Source organism: Cetorhinus maximus, chromosome 8, assembly GCF_964194155.1.
Source record: "Cetorhinus maximus chromosome 8, sCetMax3.hap1.1, whole genome shotgun sequence".
NCBI lineage: Eukaryota > Metazoa > Chordata > Chondrichthyes > Lamniformes > Cetorhinidae > Cetorhinus > Cetorhinus maximus.
In genome coordinates, this window is record NC_135886.1 from 143,462,118 (window position 1) to 143,486,867 (window position 24,750).

Consider the following 24,750-nt stretch of genomic DNA (forward strand, 5'->3'; position numbering starts at 1 on the left):
ATCATTCAATCCTTCCTGATGGTTACGACCTTTTTTCAGTTCTAGTATTATTGTTCTGCTCTGCATCGTCTTCAGTGCCTCAATGAGAATTGAGAGAGACATTTGAGATAATTAACTAGCAGAGGGCTGGTTATCAATCGGTTTCAGAGCTTTTTAGTAATATGGTCCTTCCTGAGAGTTTTCTCTGGGTTGGAATTCTTGCCCTTTCTCGGTGCCTTTCCTATGCATCTCCTGGTCCAAACATCCATTTGCCATCACAGTATATTTTAGCTCTAAAATGCTGTGTAATTGTTGCATGTCTCTACTTAAAAAAAAACACTCGACTTCTGTTTCTCCAGTCTCTCTTGCGGAGGGTGGGGTGGGGTCGGGGGGTGTTGTTGGGTGGGAGAGGAATCTAAAAGCATTTTATATCAACAACAAATAGAATCATGGGATCTTGCTGCAGAGAATGAGGCCATTCAGCCTATTGTGCCCATGTCAGCTCTTTGAGCTATCTAACTAGTCCCACTCCCCCTGAGCCATCTCATTAGTCCACTCCTTCTGCACAAAATGAATGCAAGATGAAATGGAGAGGGATAAGGTGCCGGACCAAGTAGAAGAAAATTGGCTTGCAGGAAGCTTTTGAAAGAAGGTCTCTCGTAGAGAGAAGTGATTCAGAAAGTTTCATAGACAGGAGCATAGAGATTGAGTTGGAGGCCAGCAAAGAAGGACAAGTGGGCACAGGAGATGAGATTATCGTATAGAGTCAGCCATTGCAGCACAATCTGAGACATTTTCGGACTCCGTGCTAATCAAAGTATAATGCCTGCTGCCAGTGTACTTCAGGGAATCGCAGGTAAACATCATTTCCCATTATGTGGTAGCTGTATTTGAGGTGCCCCACCATTGAGCAAGACTCAAAAGTATTGCATTTACAGGCCTTATGGATCTTTTTTGAGCTCATCAGGGAAATTGTCATCACTGATTGTTAATTAGGTAATAGACTCTTTGCATTTTAAAAGCCCCTTTTTAATGGAATAAAACCTCTCAAGAGGCTTCATGGGAAATATCATCTTTAAAAAAAAAAAGGCACTTAAGCAGATATTATAAAAGGTGATCAAAGGTTGGTTCATAAGAGGTAGGTTTTAGAGAGGTACAGCAATTTAAAGGAGAGAATTCCAAAGCTTAGGGCCAAGATAGCTGCTGATATGGCCACCAATAGTGGAGAGGGGATGAAAATCTGGGGTGTGGCAGAGGCCAAAATTAAAGGAGCACCAAGATCTCAAAAGTATTGTGGGACTGGAGGAGTTTAGAGAGGTAGGAGCAGTAGTGGAGAGTTTTGAAAACAATGAACATTTGTTATGGATTATGATTTGAGACTGAGTTACTCCATTTTGTTTGCAGCTCAAAAGGACATCCTTTGGCTTATTGAGATTTATTTATGACATAATTGAAAATATAGCTCGTGCATTGTTCTCAGAATCAAGAACTCCTTATTTCAGCAATTTTACTGTGATTTTTGTAACAGGATATCTTGGGTTTTATAACACAGTACATGTTTCTTTTTAAAGCAAAGCAGCTGACAAATGAACAGTATTGTGGCCTTTCAATTTAAGATGATATTTTTAACTCAAATGTACCTCTCCATGTCTGGCAGCATTGGTGGAGAAGAAAAGAGTCGACGTTTCGGGTCCACACGACCCTTCAAGGGTCGTGTGGACCCGAAACGTCGACTCTTTTCTTCTCCACCGATGCTGCCAGACCTGCTGAGTTTTTCCAGGTAATTTTGTTTTTGTTTTGGATTTCCAGCATCTGCAGTAGTTTTTTGTTTGTACCTCTGCATGGATCTGCCCTGGTTGCTGTCTAGCAGTGCACTGTTCAATTTTCACAGAACTTTCTCATTTGTAACTTGTGAATACACTTGCATGCTTTAATGGAAATTTCAAATTGTTGCATTATGTTGCAATGATAGGACAGAAAAGGAGGCCATTTGGCCCATCGTGTCTGAGCCAGTTCTTTGAAAGAACTTATCCATTTCGTCCCACTGCCTTCTTAGTGTTTTCCTTTTCAAGTTTGTTTTTGATTCCTCCCATGTAAAAATGTAAAATACTTTTCTGTTTCATCATAATACACGACAGCTGCAGCATCTGACTTCACTTTTATAAAAATATACAAACATACAAATTAGGAGCAGGAGTAGGCCATTCGGCCCTTTGCCAGCACTGCCATTCAATAAGATCATGGCTGATCTGATTGTGGCCTCAACTCCACATTCCGTCTACCCCCAATAATCTTTGACTTCATTGTTAGTCAAGAATCTATCTACCTCTTTAAAAATATTCAACGACCCTGCCGCCACTGCTCTCGAGGGAAGAGACGTCCAAAGACTTACGAGTCTTACCCTACTGAGAGAAAGTTTCTAATCTCCGTCTTAAATGGGAGATTTAAAAAAAAAAACTGTCTCCTAGTTTTAGTGTCTCCCACAAGGGAATGCATCCTTTCATCATCACCCTGTCAAGTGCCCTCAGGACCTTTTATATATTTCAATAAGGTCACCTCTCAATCTTCTAAACTCCAGTGGATGCAGGTATCGGTCAAGTGAACCTCCTCTGAACTGCTTCCAATGCATTTGTATCCTTTCTCAAATAAGGAGACCAAAGGTGTACACAGTACTCCAGATGTCGTCTCATCCACCCCGTGTACAGCTGCAGTAAACATCCCTACTTTTATATTCCATTCCCCTTGCAATAAAAGCCAGCATTCCATTTGTCTTCCTAATCACTTGCTGTACTTGCATTCTAACTTTTTGTGATTCATGTACCAGAAAAGTGTGAAGTGATACACGTTTTGGAAGGAATAATTTGACAAGGAAGTATTCAATGAACGGCATGACGCTAGGAAGTTCTGAGGAACAAAGGGACCTTGGCGTGTGTGTCCATAGATCTCTGAAGGTGGAGGGGCATGTTAATGTGGTGGTGAAAAAGGCATATGGGACACTTGCCTTTATCAATCAAGGCATGGATTACAAAAGTAGGGAGGTCATGTTGGAGTTGTATAGAACCTTGGTGAGGCCACAGCTGGAGTACTGTGTGCAGTTCTGGTCGCCACATTATAGGAAGGATGTGATTGCACTGGAGGGGGTGCAGAGGAGATTCACCAGGATGTTGCCTGGGATGAAACATTTAAGTTATGAAGGGAGGTTGGATAGACTTGGGTTGTTTTCGTTGGAGCAAAGAAGACTGAGGGGCGAGCTGATCGAGGTGTACAAGATTATGAGGGGCATGGACAGGGTGGATAGGGAGCAGCTGTTCCCCTTAGTTGAAGGGTCAGTTACAAGGGGGCATAAGTTCAAGGTGAGGGGCAGGAGGTTTAGGGGGGATGTGAGGAAAAACTTTTTTACCCAGAGGGTGGTGAGGGTCTGGAATGCGCTGCCTGGGAGGGTGGTGGAGGCGGGTTGCCTCACATCCTTTAAAAAGTACCTGGATGAGCACTTGGCATGTCATAACATTCAAGGCTGTGAGTCAAGTGCTGGTAAATGGGATTAGTTAGGTAGGTCATGTGTTTCTCACGTGTTGGTGTGGACTCAATGGGCCGAAGGGCCTCTTCTGCACTGTGTGATTCTGTGCCACCCAGACCCCTCTGCACCACTGAACAACTGACTTCTGCAATCTCTCTCCATTTAAATGATATGCTGCTTTTCTATTATTCCTGTCAAAGTGAACATGTTCACATTTTCCCACATTATATACTCAATCTGCCAAGTTTTTGCCCACTCATTAATCTATCTGTCTCTTTTATTATAACTCCACACCAAACTGTTTAAAGACTACTACAAAAATAATGGTCACATTTGCCATCCTTAAATGAATGTCCCAGGCCCTTGAACCCCTCTTGCATGACTTGAGGTAACTCACATCGAGTTGATGTGGGTTGAATGAGGTATTTGAAAATTGGCCACCAGTATTTCCATAAGCACTCCGCTTTTCCCATGATGCGTATTTGCATTACTTTGTTAATAAACCAGCTCCAGTTACATTGCAGTGTGGCTCAGTGGGTAGCACTCATACCTCTGGGTTAAAAGGTTGTGTGGTAGGTACCACTCCAGGAGCTTGAGCACATGAACTAACCTGAAACTCCTAGTGCTGAACTGATGGAATGCTGCACTGTTAGAAGTTGTTGTCTTTCAGGGCACTTGTTAAACTGAGAGCCTGTCAGCCCTTTCAGGTGTGTGCGTAGATCCTTATTTGAGAGAGCAGCAGACTTGTCCCTGGTGTCCTGCCCAGCATTCCGCTCTTAACCAACATCACAAACAGATTATCTGGCCGTTATCACATTAGTTTGAGAGCCTTTGCTGTGTGCAAATTGGCTGCTGTGTTTCTCTACATTTATGACTGCGCGTCATTGACTGTTAAGCACTTTGGGTTGTCCTGAGGACTCAAAAGGTGCTTTAGAAATGAGGGGTCTTACTCCCTTTTCAGAGGCTGTAATGTGGTTCAGTTGTAGACAGAATTATTCTTCAGGATTATGTTGAACATAGATGTAAATGTGAAGCATATTTTAAGAAAAGGAAATGCAGGTTTAAGTTTTCATGCCATAGCAGCACTGGGAATTGTCATACTTTCTCTCAGTATTGATGAAGTATTAACTTGCTGTTTTATCCTGTCAAATACTCTCAGGCCCCTTTGTTTTTCCAGTTGTTTCTGTTATCTCGGGTTACCACCATTGACTGGAACTTCTTTTTGTCTTGTAGAGTGAACAGTTCTGACTTTAATACACAAAATGCTATCTTTGAATTAGAACACTGCCCAAAAATGAAACTAAAAATCAGCAAATGAATCCTGTTCCTGCATCACCTGACAGGAAGCAAACATCATTCCGGGGTGTGGGTGCAGGATTAACCCTCATTGATTGTTCTATTTGTTCTCACAAGACATTCCCTGTGTCATTCCCATTTTCCCATTGAGCAGCCCTGCCCAAGATCTGCGACTGATGCCAGGCAGTAGTGAATGATAGTAACAGCTGACATTTGAACTCCCTGATCTCTATTAAAAGATGAAAGGACCTGCCTTAAACTGCCTTTGTTTGAACGGGATAGATGGCAGGTGAATTTGACAGAACAGTTTAAAATTATGAAAGGACGTCACAGAACAAGTGGATCAAAGCCTTTCTGGTATTTCGGGAGCCTTGAATGAGGGGCCATAAGTATAAGGTTAAAGCTGGGATATTTAGAACAGAGCAGGAGTTTTTTTCCCTAACTGTTGAGAGACTATGGAATGTACTGCTAGAGTTAGTGATTGCAGTAGAGATTATGCCAATGTTTAAGAATAGATGATTGAATGAAATGAGCAAAAAAGGGTTTGCCAAGAATATAAATACAAGCTTTGTTTTTCTTTCTTTTCAAATTGGTTTGTTTCTGTGTTGTAATTTCGATGTAATCTGCTCGCAATTCACATTCAGATGGGGATTTCAATCCTGCTTTAACTTTGCAGCTGGTGAATATAGAGTATTGTACAGGGAGCAGACTTCATTTGGAGGAACTGCAATTTAACAAGAGCAAATTACCATGTCAAGTTCCTCTCGCATTACAGGAAGATCTGAAGTGACTGATTTTTGCAGTGTTTACACTCCCCTCTGCCCTTGAGTCAGTCCATCTGCTCAATAAAGTCAGGAGCATACTCGCAGTCTATTTCATGCTGGATTTCTGTCTGCTGGAAATATTGGTAGAGGCTTTCCAGTTATATTACGTACAACAGACTGAAGCCAATTGTATTATTCATAGTGGGTTCTACATGCAGCATCAAGAACTGTGGGTGTTCATTATACACTCATTCCATGTTCATTATACACCCATTCCATGTTCATTATACACTCATTCCATGTTCATTATACACTCATTCCATGTTCATTATACACTCATTCCATGTTCATTATACACTCATTCCATGTTCATTATACACTCATTCCATGTTCATTATACACTCATTCCATGTTCATTATACACTCATTCCATGTTCATTATACACTCATTCCATGTTCATTCACGTTGGTCCATGGTGTCTGGAATGACTTTGGTTGACTTTCAGTAGCTCATTCTGAAGTCTGCAGCTCTTACTGGCTTCTTAAAGCAGTAAAGACATCAGCCCCTCTGAATAAAGATGCTGTGATTTATAGGTGGATGTTGACTCAGGTTTTTAGTTGCAAGTATTCAATGGGAAATTTGTGCTTGGTCATTTGTGACTGTTCCAATTCTGGTGTCAACTGTGGCTCAGCTCGTAGCGAGGCCCAATTCAGGCATTTGAACATACAAATGTGCACCTACGTTTATAATGAAAACTTCGTATGTCAATCTGTTATCTCCCACCTGTGCTGATATGAGGAGAAGTGTAATTAGTTACAGTTGACATAGCTAGTACTCATTATATATGAGAAAATGGGACTTTGTAATGGGGAAAATCAACACAAGATCATAGATTCATGCAGCACAGAGGGAGACTATTTGACTCACCATGTCTGTACCAGCTCTTTGAAAGAATCCACTGCCCTTTCCCTATAACCCTGTACTTTTCCTTTCCTGGTATTTATCCAATCCCCTTTTGAAAATTTATTCTTGAATCTGCTTCCACTGCCTTCCAGGTCACAACATAACATCACTGTCCTTGGCTCCTTTTCCCAATCACTTTAAACCTGTGTCCTCTGGTTATTGACCCTGTGCCCACTGGAAACCATCCCTCCTTATTGACTGGACTGAAACACCTCCAGATTTTGAGCAACTCTATTAAATCTCCCCTTAACCTTCTCTGCTCTAAGGAGAACAATCCCGGCGTCTCCACACTCTTCATTAACTGAAAGCCCTCATCCCCACAACGGTTCTGATAAGTCTCCTGGGCACTTTCTCTGAAGCCTCCTAGGTGTGCACCAGTATAAGATGTTTAATGTTATAGAACTCTGAAATAATTCTCTATAGTTTGTGGTTAGTTGCCTTCAACCATAGGAATGGATTAGATAAATTTGCTGCCAGACCTGCTGAGTTTTTCCAGATAATTCTGTTTTTGGAATGGATTAGATGCCTGTTTTCTTCCTATTTAGGGTCAGGCAGCTTGACTACCAGTTGCTGGTGTTTTGCAGTAATGGTGCATTTTAACACTGATTTATAGCATGTCAGTGCCGCTGTAGACCGGTTTCTGACGGTCTAAGGAACCAGCTGAACACTGTCTAACCGGGATTGAAGCAAACACGATTGTGAAGTCGCTGGGAATGTGACGGTGCCCAGCGCGGGCTCGGGGTATTGGATGGGTGGTGGACACGTCCTGTTGCCGAGATGTGTCGGTGTCGGTCAGCCTCGCCAGACACGGCTGGTGAACTCTCTCTGGCGAACAGCCCCAGCCTGTCTCTCAGACTCCGCTGTGTAGCAAACCCTAAACCTAACGTCTTCTTGTGACTTTCGACGCCAGTGCTGCAGTTCCTTTGTTTTTTTGGTTGTATCACACATGTCTAAACATACATGTTATCAGCCCCGTCTTAAACCTATGAAGAGTGGCAGCCTGGAGGTGCTGGGGTCGACTCTCCCCGCCCCGTCCAGCTGACAGCCGCGGGGGGTGGGGGCGAGTCAGGTATCAAAGGACTTGGAGACAGGATTTTTTTTAATCCAGGGACCCACACGCCGGACTGGGAGCGGTCTGTCCACCCATGTTAACGCCTTGCTCGGGGAGTGAGGGAGCGAAGTAACCCAGACCCGAAGCGGAGAGGGGTTCCGATTTAACAGGTGTCTGGAGTTGGTCGGAAGGGTTCGCAATGGTGCAGAGAGGGGAGAGGGAGCGATAATGCCGAGTTTAACTGAATGACTGACTGACTGGGCTGGGAACACTTGCAGAGGACAATTGTTGAGGGCTCATTGTGACCAGCCGGCACTGAAGAATTCCCGAATCCCCCCCCCACCCCCACAACAGCTCGCTCCTGAATTGTCATTACTAACTGCAAGTCTCCCACAACCAGGTTCATTCATTTCTTTGCTGCTGATGCGGCGGTGATCTGAGAAATTCAAGAGCTGCCGCTGGGAAATTGATTTGCGGATCAGAATTTGCCCTTCTCTCCAGTATCTCCATAAATCTCCCTTTTTTATTCTTATTATTCTTATTGCGAGGTTACAATGGCTGCTGCTATCGCCAGCTCACTGATCAGACAGAAGAGATTGGCCAGGGAACATAGAGACAAATCAGTTCCATCGAAACGGATCAGCAGCCCAAGCAAAAACAATGGGGTCTGTGAGAGACACTGGTTCGCCGTCTTTTCCAAAGTCAGGATTTTTGGCTTGAAGAAACGTCGCAGAAGGCGCCCAGGTTTGTTTCTTATTTTCACTCTGCCTTTTATATACTCTCCCTCCCTCTCTCTCTATTCAGCCAACCCTGGGGGGGAAATGTTAATATTCCGCACGTTTTGATCTCCACCCAGGTATGTCGCTTTTATCCCCCTGCCCTTGAATTTTTAATATTGTTTTGTCTTTTAGTTGTATTTTTTTTTGTTTAAAATGAACCTTTTTTTGGAATCGAAAATTCCACCCCCCCACCACAACCCTCCCCCGATCAGCTGTGTAACTGCAGGACTCAACATTGACACCCGCTCAGTAAATCAGTACTGCAAAGATACAGAGCGTGGGCACCGAGGATTGAAAAACACCTCCTGTTAACTGGTGGCAGAGTTTCTGTGTTTCCCTCATGAGACAAATCAGACGCTGCATTCGGAGGACAATGAGAAGGGGGGGTGGGTGGTGGGTGGTGGGGGGCAAATGCCTTCAAATTGTAAACAGCAACGAAAATCCCCTGGGCAGCACCGGTTTGAAAATGAACGTGGTTCTTCTTGAAACTTGGAGAAGCGGTGGAAACAGGGGCTGGGTTAGCACAAGGAAGACATCCTGGAGCCAAAAGGTGGGGAGCTTTCTCCGGGAAAAGGGTGGGGGGTGGTTGGGTGGGTGGGGGAAGATGAAGCAGCCAAAGGAAGAAGGGGCGGATTGCAGAATAATATGGTTGGTTTTTGCTGACACTTTTTCAGTGAAATGTGTGGGCACGTGTGCAGCGACTGCTAGACCACACTGAGTTTCTATTTACACCGCTGTAATAAAACACTGCACAGCTCCTTGGATCTACTCCCCCCACCATCACATCCGGGGGACACACACCTCTGCTCGTTTCCAGCTTTTCTACCGCACACTTTTTCTCAGCTGTAAAACATGAAATTTTTTCTCTCTCTCCAGACACCCGTTTCATTGATTCCGATTAATATATGCTGCATTTGGACGGCACCGAATTTGCTTGGGGTTTGGAATCCCAGGTCTACACTCTGCAGCCTGGGGAGGGTCTGCAGTTTGGGGTTGAACCCCCTCCCTCCCCTCGACTGTTGGGGTTCACTCTCTTTTCTCCCCCCCACCCCCCTCCCCAATTACTGTCAGATCATTGATGTCAGATACATCAGGTTGTCTGATAGGCGGTAACCGCTAAATATTGATATGTAACCGCACTCGGTGTGCAGAATGCAACAGAGCATCCCTTGTAGACAGCATTTCTGTGATGAAAGGACACAGTTCCGACTCTGATCTATTTTGGAGAGAGACTTGAGCAGCTACTGGAGTCCATCGTGGTTAACAGTCTTGCACACACAAAAAAAACTTCTTAATACTTCAGACATTCTTGTGCTGGGAATTTGAATTATTCAATCGCTTGGAAATGAAATGATCTCCATTGTAGAGGAAAGTGACTCGAAGAATGGAAAGATCAGACTGTGGTTAACTTTTTAAAGCAAGGCTGCTCAACACTTTATTTTAAATTTTGGGCGTGTACTATTTTTCTGTCTGATTGGACCTAACAAATTGTGTGACTAAAATTATTACATTGGGCAAAGGTGAAGCTCCATTTTTATACTTCTGAAGACACTCACCCACGGGCTGCAGGTATATTCCTGAAGAGGCGGCTGCTGCTGTGTATCTGGAAGGTTGGGACCGTTGGGAATACAATGCATCCTAATGACATCCCATCCATCGTACCTGAAGTATATTCACAAATTGAGTACCCTCTGAGGCCTCCTGTTCAATAAAGTGGACCTTTTTTTTGATATTTGCATGCAGTGTTTAAAGACCATTCTAGAAGTCACAATTCCAGAAGTTTCCCCCAGAGTTATGTTAACACAGTCAATGTTTTCCTCCAATTTCAAATTTGCCAGAATATTGAAAAATGTTGACTTTTTGTAGTCTTGCATAGGATTATACAATTCAAGGTAGAGAGCGTGTGAGTTTCACAGCAATGAGTGTGTAGACCAATGCTGATGAGACCCTGATGCTGCTTTGTTAACATTTCAGGGACTTTGGACTTCAAATCAAAGGAAAATGAAACCCTGAATCCTTGTGGTGATAGGTAATGTTGTACCCAGAGTCTGCACCCACCTAATAGAGATTTTCATTTTTTATTTCAGAGCCTCAGCTTAAAGGCATCGTAACAAAGTTATACAGCAGGCAAGGATACCACCTGCAGCTACAGCCAGATGGCGTTATCGATGGGACAAAGGAGGAGGGTAGTAGTTACAGTAAGTAACATAAATATTATTTGGTACAGAGGGTTTGCAATTGTCAAATTTCACTTCAGAGACCATTTGAAGTATTTCCCATGCAATGTAGCATCAAAATAATGTGACATAATTCAACGTTTATTCTACTCTTTTATAAATCACTGCTAAGGCCCCAGCTGGAGTATTGAGTCCAATTCTGAATACGAACGTATGAACATACGAATTAGAAGCAGGAGGAGGTCACTCAGCCCGTCGAGCCTGCTCCGCCATTCAATAAGATCATGGCTGATCTGGTTGTAACCTCAACCCCACATCCCTGCCTACCCGCCTTCCCCCCCCCCCCCCCACCCCCCATAACCTTTCACCCTCTTGTTGATCAAGAATCTATCTAGCTCTGCCTTAAAAATATTCAAAAGATCTGTTTCTGCTGCCCCTTGAGGAAGAGAGTTCCAAAGATCCTCAGAAATTTTCTCCTCATCTCTATTAAATGGGGGACCCCTTTTTAAACAGTGACCTCCTCGTTCTAGATTCTCCCACAAGAGGAAACATCCTCTGCACATCCACCCTGTCAAGACCCCTCAGGATCATTAAAGAGTTCAATCAAGTTGCCTCTTACACTCCTAAACTTCCAGTGGATACAAGCCTAACCTATACAACCTGTACAACCTGCCCATTCCTGGCATTGGTTTAGTAAACCCTCTCTGAACTGTTTCCAATGCATTTACATCTTTCCTTAAATAAGGAGACCAGTACTGTACACAGTACTCCAAATGTCTCACCAATGCCCTGTACAACTGAAGCATTACCTGCTTTCTTTTGTAATCAGTTCCCCTCACAACAAATGATCAGACATTCTAGCAGCTTTCCTAATTACCTGCTGTACCTGCAGACTAACCTTTTCTGATTCATGCACTAGGACACTCAGATCATTCTGTATCAGAGCTCTGTAATTTCTCACCATTTGGATAATAAGCTTCCTTTTTATTCTTCCTGCCAAAATGAACAATTTCATATTTGCCACATTGTACTCCATTTGCCAGATCTTTGCTCACTCACATAACCTATGTCACTTTGTAGCCTCCTTATGTCCTCTTCACAATTTACTTTCCTATCTATCTTTGTCACCAGCAAATTTAGCAATTGTTCCTTTGGTCCCTCCATCCAAGTCATTTATATAAATTGTAAAATGTTGAGGCCCCAGCACTGATCCCTGTGGAACACCACTCATCACATCCTGCCAACCAGAAAAAGACCCATTTATGCCAACTCTCTGCTTCCTGTTAGCTAGCCAATCTTCTATCTATACCAATATGTTACCCCCTACACCATGAGCTTTTATTTTCTGCAATAACCTTGGGTTTAAGGAAGGCATTTGATAACGTGCCACCTCAAAGTACAGTACATCCATCAGTTCCCCTTTATCCACCTTCATCCTTGCAAGGATGTCAAGGTCTTGGAGAGGGTGTAGGAGGTTAAGGTTTCAGTTATGCAGAGAGACTAACAATCTGAGTTGTACTTAATAGAGGAGGTTCAGGGGAAAGGGGAGATTTAATAGAAATGTGAAAAAATTGAACAGTTCCAAAAGAGAACTTGGATAAACCTTTTCCAATGGCCAGGGGAATCCATAACCAAAGGGCACAGATTGAAGGTAAACAAAAACAAAATTACCTGGAAAAACTCAGCAGGTCTGGCAGCATCGGCGGAGAAGAAAAGAGTTGATGTTTCGAGTCCTCACGACCCTTCAACAGAACTCAGAACAGATTGAAGGTAATTGGCCAAAGAACAAGAGGGGCGATGAGGTGAATCTTTTTTTTAATGCAGTGAGGTTATTGTGATCCAGAATGCACTGCCTGAAAGGATGGTCGAAGCTGATTCAGAAGTAACTTTCAAAAGGGAATTGGATAAATAATTAAAAGGAAAACATTACAGGGATACGGGGAAAGGGTAGGGAAGTGAGACTAATTGGACAGCTCTCTCAAAGAGTTGGCACAGGCACAATGGACAGAATGTTCTCCTTCTGTGCTGTATGATTCTATTATAACTTGGCTAAATAGATAAGACTTAATTTATAGTAGAGAAACTAACTCATTTGCATTAAAGCCATGTTTTTTTCCCCAATGTTTATATATAACATTGGATACTTGGTGATATTCAGTCCTATAGGAATTCTAGCAATCAAAAAATAAATTGTTGCATTTGGTCTCGAATTGATTTGTACCCAAATTGCCACTTTTAAGCATCCTGATTTGTGTAAATGTTCAGAGTTTCATTTTTAAATCATATAACTCAAATTCAACCTTCTAATTGGATGAAAAGTGAATAGTCAAATCAACATGGAGGAGGGAGATTGTCATAGATCTTTGTTGATACAGATTTCCCTGTGTCATCATTAAGTTTCAGTCCCTACTTCTCCCGTTTCCAGTGGTTTTAATTTACAAATTCTACTCTGCACCCCCTGTTAAATTTCTGTTACACATTTTGCACTCATCCACCTGCAAATCCTCACCCCCACCACTGACCTCTGCTTTCCCTGTAGACCTGCCCCCCAATCTTTTTGAGCTCCAGCCTCTGATTCCTTGTATTCCACTCCCAAAATCCCCAGCCCCGCTGTAATTCCATTTCCCAGCCCTGCAGTGTTATAGTCCAAGGACACCTCCCCATTATCTCCATCCCCACATCTGGATGTGGCACATTAAACATCATAAACCCTGAAGATCACATCAGAATCTGTACACACCCACCTCCCAGATGTGTAAAAGATTGTGCAAGTGCAGAATGTGGGTAAAACACAGATTAGATATTTTTGGCAACGCTTTCTTGCTAACATGGGAGACCAAATTGAGGGGAAAAATTGCATTTTTGCACCAACCCCCTAGTTGGTAACAATCTATTTCGTATCAATTCAAGGTGGTGCCCAGGGCTAGTGTTGAATTGGGATAAATTAAAAAGAGAATGTTATCCTGCATACACAACTTTAAGATGTCACATTAAAGGAAACGTGTACTCCTGTGTGTAGAATCCATTTCCGTTGAGTGTTGCAGGATTTCTCGGAGGGGCTGCAAAGCAGGGCTGAGCCGCTCTGACATAAAACGACTTTAAAATTCAAACTGTAACCTGTGTAAATAAAATTGGGAAATGTTCAGATCACACAGGGAATTGTTGGGTCAATTAGTTCTTAATTGCAAGAAGAAAGTAACAATGTATACACTGCATTCAAATATTATTTGTACATTCAGTGAAATTCAGATAAAGGGGTAAAGATTATGGCCTTAAAATTCAAGTCTGTACAGGCCTTGGTAATGTTGCTTTCGCTGTCTCCGGATATTGGGTTTTGATGTTTTTAGCTTACAAATCAAGGTAAATGAAAACAGCCATTTGCAGTCTAAAGCACAGGAGGCCATTCAGCCCATCGTACTCTTGTCAACTCTCCATTAGAGCAAACGGATCTGATCCTGATACCTCTCACCCTCCCCGTAGCCCCGATATCTCTACTTCTGCTTCAAAGTGGAAACAAACTGAGGATAGAAAAGAAGACAAAAAACAACCTTCAGAGGTTGAATTACTGAAATAAAGACAGTGTTAGAAGGACTCTGGAGCCAATGTAGGTCAGTGAGCTCTAGGGTGATGGCTGAACAGGGGCTTGGTACAAGTCAGGATAAAGGGCAACAAGTGTGTTGGGTAAACTCCAAAAGTTTATAGAGAATACAAGGTTATAATCCAGTCAGGAGAACGTTGTTACCTGCAGATTTGACTATTGCAAAGGCAGAGATGAGGGTTTCAGCAGCACAGGTGCTGAGGCAAGATGTGGAAGCAGACGATGTTACATGGGTCTCGGTGATGGAGCAGACGTGCTCAGAAGCTCAGCTCAGCAAGTAAAGCTGCGTCTGTGCAGAGGGAAACATATCGGGTTAATATTTCAGCTCGATTGCATTTTGTCAGTAGGTTCCGAAGAAGGAAAGTCAACTGAAATTGTCTTGTCCAACAAACTTTCACAAAAATATTTCATTTATAACTTGCAAAACCTTTTTTACCTAATCTCTCCTCTGGCTTTTTAGTCATTTATCTGAAATCCATGCCCTCCTGCCACTGAGAACAGTTGCTCCTTACTTAATTTATTGAAGGTTTTGTTCAAGTTTTAACACCTTTGATAAAGCAAACCAGCTTAATGGAAGCTTTAAGGAGAACAAATCGAAGTTGGTAATATTGTGATTTTTAACATTGCATTGTTAACATTTTCCAATGAATGTACAAAACCTTGGAATTTTCAAAATAATTGGGAGAATCCGAATGGTTAATGCCTTTGCACGATGACAGACTCCAGTAAAATAGCAGAATGAAGATAGTTACATATGCGTGAAGATCATCCATCAATATAGTGTGCCTACATTTAGAAAATGTAATCTAATAGAAGTTTTGCGTATAGGAATATAGAAACCAGTGGAGATTTAAAATTCTTGGCCTAATGTAGCTTGAAAGAATGAACCTTGAAGTCCATCATCATCATACAGCCAAACAAAATGTGATGGTGATTTGCTTGTCTCACCTTGAATTGGTGCACTACATTCTCAAAATGTTTATACCAACATTTCTGTTGTAATTCTTTACAGTAACAATTAGTTAGGTAGACTTGGGTTTAATTTAAGGTTATAATCGTCAATGTATAGGTTTTCTTTCATGATAGATGTGCAGAACCAGGTGGCATTTATTCAGGTGGGCGGGTGGTGGTCAGGCATCTCCCTGCTTTCCCTTCACCCCAACATGTTTGGGGTGGGGAAGGCCCTTTAGTGGCCTTGCCTCACCGCCCGCCAAAGAGCCTCATCCTGCCACTGCTGACATTAACCCAGTGGTGGGTGGAGGGGCTCGCCATGCAAGATGCATGACGGACAAATCCCGGTGTATTAGCTAGTGGGCTCCTAGGGGTAGTCCCTCATTCAAAGGGCTCTGTCTGATCAAGGGGCCTGGCATTGGGAAGGGAGGGCCCGCTGAGATCCATCACCCTGCCCTTGCTCCCAATCCCTTTTTTCCCCTCCCCCTGTGACCCCCTTTACGCCATCACTCACCTGTGTGTGGGTCCCTCTTTGATCCAAGGCCTTTAGGTGGGTGTAGTATTAGCAGCAGCCACTGCCTCCCTGGTGGGTGGGGCTTCCACCCCTGGGGAGCTTGATCCTGGGGTGGGTGGCCCATTGCTGCGGAGCTTGATTCTGGGGGGTGGCCTACTGCTGGCCTGTTAATTGCCTAAGTGGCACAAGATGTGGTGGGCCTTCTGGGAAAAGAGGCAGTTTGGGGCTTTCATTGGCTGCCCAGGCAGCAATAGAGACCCCAGTTACTTCTACAAGATTCGGTCCAACATCCTAATTGCCTTTACAACATTCTAACAAATGATATTGTTAGTGTGTGGTGATACTGGTTTAATGTTGTATGGTTACAATGATGTCAATGCTGCAATTCCATTATCTATAAAAAATTGTTTGTCACTTTTTATTTGCAAATGCATTTCTCATCTTCTTTCCAAGACTCTGAATAACCTAGCACAATTAAAATTGGAGAATAGGTTATTAGCCGTCTGGACCTCATCGTCACCCTTTATCACCACACATACTGTCTCCCATCAGGAGTTCCATGGTCATGTGAGGATATCAAGGTGTGCCTATAAAGTATTCTCGGTCACCGAGATGCAGCAGCGATTCTATTTACACAAACGTGCTTTATTCAAAAAGCAGTAGATAAATAATAGACTAGTAGCTAAAACCATATGCTTGTTCCCAAAAATCGGAAATTGCATCATATTCTGTCACCGAACAGGCAGTGGATCTGAATTGTCTCCACTCGAAGGCCTGTCAAGCTAGAATACTGTGAGTGATGGAGGATTAGATTTTTCATCATTGCCCATGAAGGAATGGCGAGTCTAGCCTGTTACCTTATTAAATGTTAATGTGTTCATATCAAACTCATCTTCCTATTTTAATGAAGATTTTAAAATGCATTAAAGTAAATGGGGTTAGCATCTTCCCTGAAAGAGTGGAGATTAGACTTTTAATGTGGATGAGTTAAGCATTCCATGCAATTGGAGGAACTCCTGTTTTAAATTTGTCATTTCCCTGCTTATGGTCTGGCTTTTAAGGCTGTAATTAATGTAGCTAACACCCAATTTTAAAATTCCTGCTGTGGAATGAGCCTGGGTAACGGTAGAAATTATTGTCATGGTGATATATGCTCCCAAGTCACAGAACTCAGTTCCTTGATTTTTCCCATATTTTAATCGCAAAATTCAGCTGCTCTAACACTGGCAATGTTAGTACAGCTCCTTCCACTCTAACTGCACCCTCCTTCCATACGGAGCACAGCCAATTCATTAATCTGAAACAAATGACACATTGTCTTTGTCTTCCTACACTGCCCTTTTGGTAGTTGTGAACCTGCTCAGCTTCATTTGTGTTCATGATAGTGAGGCTTGTGACCTGGCTCAGTGATGTGTTTTGCTTTATTCTAGCCCAAATATCTGAAAAGGAATAATGTGTAGGGTTACAGGGAGAAGGCAAGGGAATGGTGCTCGGTGTATTGCTCATTTGGAGAGCCAGCCTAGACGCAGTGGGCCAGATGACGACCTGTGCTGTAATGTGCAATATTATCATTCTGCTAAAAACAAAAAACTACTGCGGATGCTGGAAATCCAAAACAAAAACAGAATTACCTGGAAAAACTCAGCAGGTCTGGCAGCATCGGTGGAGAAGAAAAGAGTCGACGTTTCGAGTGCTCACGACCCTTCAACAGAACTCAACCTTCTGTTGAAGGGTCGTGAGGACTCGAAACGTCGACTCTTTTCTTCTCCACCGATGCTGCCATTATCATTCTGCTGTTTGTTCAAATTTAGCCGTAGCCTTAGCAAGGCCATTTATTTACACAAGGTAGACTCCTATTACTCCATATTTTCACACAATTTAGCTACAGCTGATATAAGGTGTACCTTTTTCTTTAATTGAGCAGCCTCCTGTAATCTATTCTCTTCCACAGTAACTGGAAAGACATGACTGTTCAGCTCTTCTGAACCAGTAAGTTCGAAAAATAACACATTTGCATTTATATAGTACCTTTCACTGACCCAGGGCACCTCAAGAAAGCAGTTTATTGGCTGGAAAGTTATTTTGATGTGTAGCCACTGTTGTAATATAGAAAATGTGGCAGCAAATATGTACACAGCAAGCTCCCACAAATAGCAGTGATACTGACCAGAGAATCTGTTTTGACAATATTGATTGAAGGCTACATATTGACCAGGATGCCTGGAGAACTCTTCAGAACAAGAAAATTAATTGTAAAATTGATGTTGGGATTCAGACTTTGTACATATTATATCACAACAGTGACTTCACTTCATTGGTTGTAAAACGCTTGGGGTAACTGTAAAAGGCATTACCTAATGCAAATCTTAAATTTTATATCCACCCAAGAGAAAGGTAGGACCTTCGTTTAACTTATCATCCAAAAGTCAGAACCTCTGACCGTGCAGCATTCCCTCAGTAATGCATTGGGGTGAGAGTCTAGATTTTATATCTGAACCTTTGGAGTGGACTTGAACCTACAACACTCTGACTCAACAGTGGGAGAGCTACCCACTGAAGCATGACTAATATGCAGGAGGTCATTAAGTTGCACTGCTCAGCGACCTGCAGCCCTGTCACCAAGTTTTCCTCCTTGCTTAACAATTAAGCTGCTCACTGACGCTCAGTTTGGGTTCCTCCAGGGCCACTCAGCTCCTGACCTCATTACAGCCTTGGTTCAAATATGGACAAAACAGCTGAACTCCCGAGGTGAGGTGAGAGTGACTGCCCTTGACATCAAGGCTACTTTTGACTGAGTGTGGCATCAAGGAGCCCTAACAAAACTGGAGTTAATGGGAATTGGTGGCTAACTCTCCACTGGTTGGAGTCATACCTAGTGCAAAGGAAGATGGCTGTGGTGGTTTGAGGTCAATCATCTCAGCTCCAGGACATCACCGCAGGGAGTTCTTCAGGGTAGTGTCCTCAGCCGAACCATCTTTAGCTCCTTCATCAGTGACCTTCCTTCCATCATAAGGGATGTTCTTACACTGAAGCAGTCCAGGTCTTGCTGCATTTGAACAAGGACAATATTCAGGCTTAGGCTGACAAGTGGCAAGGAACATTGCCTGGCACTTGTGTGGCACAAATGACCATCTCCAACAGGAAAGAATCTAACCATTGCCCCTTGATATTCAATGGCATTTCCATCACTGAATTTCTGAAAAAAATCAACATCCAGAAACTGACAGGACTGAGGGAAGGGAAGGGGCTTCAGGCCAAGGGCTCCATTGAGGATGGTGAGCGGGGAAGGTTACACTGGGACACATGACTCCGGGTGGGGGTGGGTGCACTAAAGGGCCACCCAACTGAATTGATTGTCCTCATTTGGAACTGAGGCACAGCTTGATCCCTCCAACTGGCAATGATTGTTTCCCCCTAGTCTTAACCTCTTGCAGCCTTCAAATTCACCAGAAGATTATGGAGCTACAGAACTATTGGGCCACTGGACAAGTTTGAGATCTACCTTATAGAAATGTGGCCATTCACCACTCCGAGGAGAAGTCTCCAGACCCCCAAAATTAATCTCATGTAGTCACTGAACAATTAACCCTCCATGTTTAGCCCAAACAGCACAGTCTTGGAGAGCAGGTAATGATGACCCCAGTGCCTGGGCTGGAAGCAGAACATCCAGTCGCCTGGCTGAAGCTGTCGGCAGTCAGTGCGTGGGGAGTGGGGGTTGCTGGTTTGTGATGAATGTTCATGTGCACCCCGCAGTGCAGAGTGCTGTGATGTTCATCCAACATCCCAGTTGCATCAGCACCTACAAGATTCAGGGGCACTTGCACGATCCTCAGTGGGCTGGTGCCAGTGTGCCTTCAACCTGGCAAGGCTCCTCATGGAGATCCATCAGAACCAATGCAGCCACACACGATGTGTTATATTGATGGTGACACGGAAACATAACAATTGGGACAAGGCAGCTGATGAAATACTGCTGCTGTGACTGCATGCAGAGATGACTCTGCTAGCTGTGGATCACTCCCCGAAATGACAGTGACACCCTCCAGACCCGGATTATGGAGGCGGAGCACCTGAGCATGATGAGGTCAGATACTTGGCTGCCTGACATTGAGATGCCTCCTCTAGTGTGCCCTCATGGCAAACCCTGGCCCTAGCGCAGCTCACCATGATCAAAGAACATGAAGCCCTCAAAGGCATGTGTCATTGCTAATGTGGATGTTCTGCTTCATCACATACTTTCCCCACCTTCTCTGAAGCAGCAATGTGTGATTCCAGAGCATGCCTAAAGGCTGTTTTGACCTCCAGAAATCACCATTTGGAAGTAGCATCAGTAACCACGGAGTGTCAAGGCGATGGGATGCACATCGCTGTCTACCAACTTTGTGACCAGACCCTTGTCCCCGCAATGCTTACAACTACAGGGTGAGAAACGCTTCAGCACCTGCACACACAAGTACTGCTGCTTCATCACCTTGAGGTGGCAAGGTTGTCCCTGTTTTGCTGAGCTCAGCAGGTTGACACTGGAAACCTATTTGGCTGAGGGCAGCTCACATAAGCTTTTGAGTATAGGCTCATATCATCATAACCCTGCCAAGAGACAGCAGGCCCATGGAGTTGGATGCTAAGTGAGCCTTCTCCATGCATGAGCACAGCTCTCCTCCTCCTTTTAAACACCACACCTTCACTTGTCAAGAATGCAGACAAGATTGGGGCACACTTTGCCCCAATCATTCAGGGCCAAGAATGCACATGACAGGACCCTTTGTGGAATGGGAACAAGGTTTGTTTCAAAGTGCACTTATCAGTAATGCCTGTACCTTCATGTTATGGAGTATTATGCTGAAACGGGACACTCACTGGTGAGATGGTAGCACACTCCACAGGCCCAGGATAGAGACAGTTACCATGAGTAGGTGCAGGGACCAAGGTATCACATGTGATTGACAGTAACACAGCTCATTGTAAGGAGACATTGACGAGAAATGAAATGATTATGTCTATTTACATTTATGAACATTTATATACACGTTAACACCCATGTCAATATTGTGCAACTACATCATCACTTTCGATCTTGCTGCTTGGTGCTCCCCTGACATCCCCAGGGGAGGTGGAGGCAGCTTGCTGACTACTGCACCCTGTTGTCTGTGATGATCTTGGCAGGCGTCCTCTAGAAGGTTGAGAGCTAGAAGGTCCCAGCCTGCTTTCGGAGGTCCCGCTGTGTGGCAGCGGCACCCTCCTTGGCCTGTGGAGCTGGTGAGGTCACAGGAAGAGGGGACTTGGATCGGCTGGACACTCCTGGAAATGCTCCTGGGCCATGCACTCAGGGAGGACCAGCAACAGCTCATCACCTATGGTTGGCTGAGGGCTCCTGGCTGACTCCTTGAGGGGAAGGGGCAGCTGGAGTGAGATCAAGATGCCCAACAGCCTCCTCACATTGACACTGGCTAAGCGATGGAGTGCGGCTCCTGCAGCAGTTCAGGATCGATGCCCTAGACCAAGATCTCCTGCCAACCTACCAGTGTTGACCTCTATGTTGGCATGCCACAAGCCAACTCAATTGCCTCCAGCTGAAGGTAGACACACTCCTTCATGCATAGCAATCTGAGGAGTGCAGTGGATATCCCTTCCTGATGTTCCTGCGCTTGTCTTTGCGGCTCCAGTGACTTGCTCAGGACCGAGTCAGGAGGCTCGTCATCAAACTTTGCTGAATCATGGCTTCCAGCAGCCCTCCGAGTGCCAGCAACCTGATGTCTCTGTCTCCACCTGCTGGGCAGCAGATGGTGCGCTGTGCTCACCCGATCAAAAACTAGGTCCCACCAAAGTGTGCCTCTGAGCTAGTGGAGGGTGTGGGTGAGTGCTGTGACAGGTCTTCAAAGTGCTGTCCTCAGGTTCCTCATCCGAGGTGTTATTGGGGGTGGAGCTGAGGGCCTGGTCTTTCCAGAGGTGCCTACAAAAGAAAGAGACAATTAATGCATGGCAGGTGGTTCTGAAACAGGAGAAATCACTCAGTATTGTTTGATGGATGTTGCAGTGCGGGATCCTCATTTGTGTGCGTGACCGATCTCACCGTCAATGTGGCCAGCTCTGTTCTCTAAGTCTTGAGAACCTTGATCTCGGGAACTCCACCCCCAGTCTGGGACCTCTCTCTCTCTCTCTTATTATGAGCCAGCTTGTCCTGCATGAAGACACATGCAGAGAATGTGAGTAAGGTGCGTGCCCAGGGAGATGTTAAGGATATGTGGCAAGTGGAGCCCTGGACAGGATTAGGATGCAAACTCCAGAGGAGATGAGGTCAGATGGAGATGAGTGAGTGGTGTTGTCTCTTGAGGTGGCAGTGAGTAAGATCCTTGTGAATGTGTGATGGGCTTGAGTGAGAGTTGAGTGATGAGATGGTTGACTTACCCTGGCAAAATGGATGAGATCGTTTTATTCTGTTCCTGCACTAGGTGGTTAACCTCTTCTGCAGGGTGTTTGCACTGAGCACGGCTGTGACAACCTCCTAAACTGGATTGACCACCTTTAGTGGAAGCCTGTGGCCAGAGTCGGGGTAGAGGGCATTGGGCCTTGACTCTGCCCAACAGGTGCTCCAGTGAGATGTCAATGAATTTGAGCACAGTTTGCTTTCTGCCTTTGGCAGCCATGTCTTCACTGGAGCTGCTGCAGAGTGCAAACTCTGTGCAGGGGTGCTGTTTAAATATGGCTCCCAGAGTTAGGGAGTGCAAAGGTCACAGCAGGATGGGTGAATCTGATGTCGCCTGCCAATGTAATGCCGTGTTCCCTGTGGATGAGTGACTGTCTAAACAGTTGCGATGAGGAAGATTTGCTGCAAATCACCATTGAACCAGTTTTTCCCGCCCGCTAACGCACTGTGCGCATTTCAGGGAAAATCCCGGCCAATAACCTTAATCCAATTCCCTTTTGAAAATACATGAAAGGGAAAAAATATTGCAAGCATCTGGGGAAAGAGCCAGAAGGAATGGGACTAATTAGGGAGCGCTTTCAAAAAGTCTGCATGGGCACGATGGATCAAATGGCAATGATTCCACTTGATGATGATGATGATGATGATTGGGGAAGATCTAGACTGCAATTATGTATCTGTTTGCAAGTAGAAGAGGCCAGAAAAAAACATGATGGATTTAGTATGTGGAGAATTGAATGCTGCAGCAAGGTAATGATGTTGAATGTGATGTACAGTATCTCCTCACCCGTCTGGGGAGTCTCCAAGGAATTTGTAATTATAGTTGTGAGATGGGCACGAGCTAATTTATGCACAAGAATTTACATTTTTTAATAGCACCCTTTTTAATGTAGTAAAACATCTTGCAGCTTCACAGGATTGATTTATCTCTCAATATTTCACACCAAGCCAGTTGAGGAGATAAGCCATCATCCACATCCAACAATTGCACTGAGTGACCTCCAAGTGTCATAGCCTGGATTGAGGCTTAAACCACAACCTCTGAGTCACAGGTGAGTGGGGCTGGAATTTGGTTTCATCACTGTTGGTGAAAGCAGGGGACTGCAGCAACTCAAGAAGGCAGCTCACCACCTTCTCGAGGGCAATTGGGGATGGGTAATAAGTGCTGGCCTAGTCAGCCGCACCCACATCCCATGAAAAGAGTTTAAAAAAAAAAAAATAATAATCTTCTCCCTTGACCTCCCTCAACCTCTGCTTACATTCATATAGTACCTCCAGAGGCACAATCGAATGATAATGCCAAGCTAAAGAAGGCATCCTCCTCTTGAGTTTCCCCACCATTAACATCCTGGGGCTGTTGCTCGTCATTTATTCAGGGATTCAACTGGACCAGCCAGCTAAATACTGTGGCTACTAAAGCAGGTCAGACTGGGTGTTTTGATGTAAGTGACCTTCTGCTGAATTCCTCAAAGCCCCTCTACTACGTACGTGTCTCAATTCAGGAGTGTGATGAAATACTTCCTACTTGGGTTAGTGCAGCTGCGACAACAACAACACACGTACTGCTTGATTCTTTGTTCTGACAGGGGAGGTTGAGAATTTAATATAAAAATGTTCTTGCCAAAAGTGCTTGAAAACCACAATCTAATTGATCAATTTGGAGAGTGAAGTTCTGAGTCAACTGATGTAAATTACTGAGACATAAGATACGATTGGTCTTTGCAGTGACACAATTGACTTTTTCAAGATTCATTTATTGCGTAGATTCCAATATATTGGCACTGAAATGTCTTAGGTTTGTGATGTGATGTGATACTAAAGCAAGCTATACAATTGATAATTTTGTTGAAGATTTTAGGGAGATAAATTTTGAGGTGATACTGGTATATTCTTAGCTGGATTGATGTAGTGTTTACAGATGAGTAATCTGCATTACTTGCAATAATGGAAAATATTGTACTGTTGGAAAGGAATTAGAGTGAGATGAGTGATAGGAGGAGGTCTGGCAGCATCGGTGGAGAAGAAAAGAGTCGACGTTTCGAGTCCTCACGACCCTTCAACAGAACTGAGTATAGTTAGGAGAGGGGTGAAATATAAGCTGGTTTAAGGTGGGGGGGGTGGGAGGGGGGAGAGAGAAGTTGAAGGGGGGAGGGGGTGGTTGTAGGGACAAGCAAGCAGTGATAGCAGTGATAAGTTGCTTGCTTGTCCCTACAACCACCCCCCCACACCCCCCTCAACTCTCTCTCTCTCTCTCTCTCTCTCTCTCTCCCCCCTCCCCCCCCCACCTTAAACCAGCTTATATTTCACCCCTCTCCTAATTATACTCAGTTCTGTTGAAGGGTCGTGAGGACTCGAAATGTCGACTCTTTTCTTCTCCACCGATGCTGCCAGACCTGCTGAGTTTTTCCAGGTAATTCTGTTTTTGTTTTGGATTTCCAGCATCCGCAGTAGTTTTTTGTTTTTATGATAGGAGGAGGTTTGTGTGGAGCATACACACTGGCACAGATTAGTTGGGCTTAATGGTCTGTTCGTGTGTACTCATCATAACCCACTTTCAGAAAAGATCTTTTCTGAGACTTGTGTTTTAATTTAGTGAAATATGGCAAAACCCCAGAAACAGCAATAGGGTGAATGACCATGTATTCTGTTTTGTAGAATTGTTGGTTGAAGTATAAATGTTTCCCCCATGCCCTGCTCAAATATTACCATGGAATGTTTTGTTCTTTGCCCCCAAAA

At 44.1% G+C, this 24,750-nt stretch overlaps 1 protein-coding gene across 4 annotated transcripts in view; it reads left to right on the plus strand.

The window, feature by feature from the left end:
* fgf13a (fibroblast growth factor 13a) overlaps positions 1-24,750 on the plus strand; it is a 629,879-nt gene that overhangs the window by 390,558 nt on the left and 214,571 nt on the right. For 3 of the 4 annotated variants that reach the window (XM_078547711.1, XM_078547709.1, XM_078547713.1), the window contains one exon: positions 10,438-10,548. In XM_078547711.1, the coding sequence (XP_078403837.1) occupies positions 10,438-10,548 (111 nt within the window). Of the gene's footprint in view, positions 1-8,020; positions 8,316-10,437; positions 10,549-24,750 lie in introns of those variants that run through there. The other variant, XM_078547710.1, reaches the window with a different exon arrangement.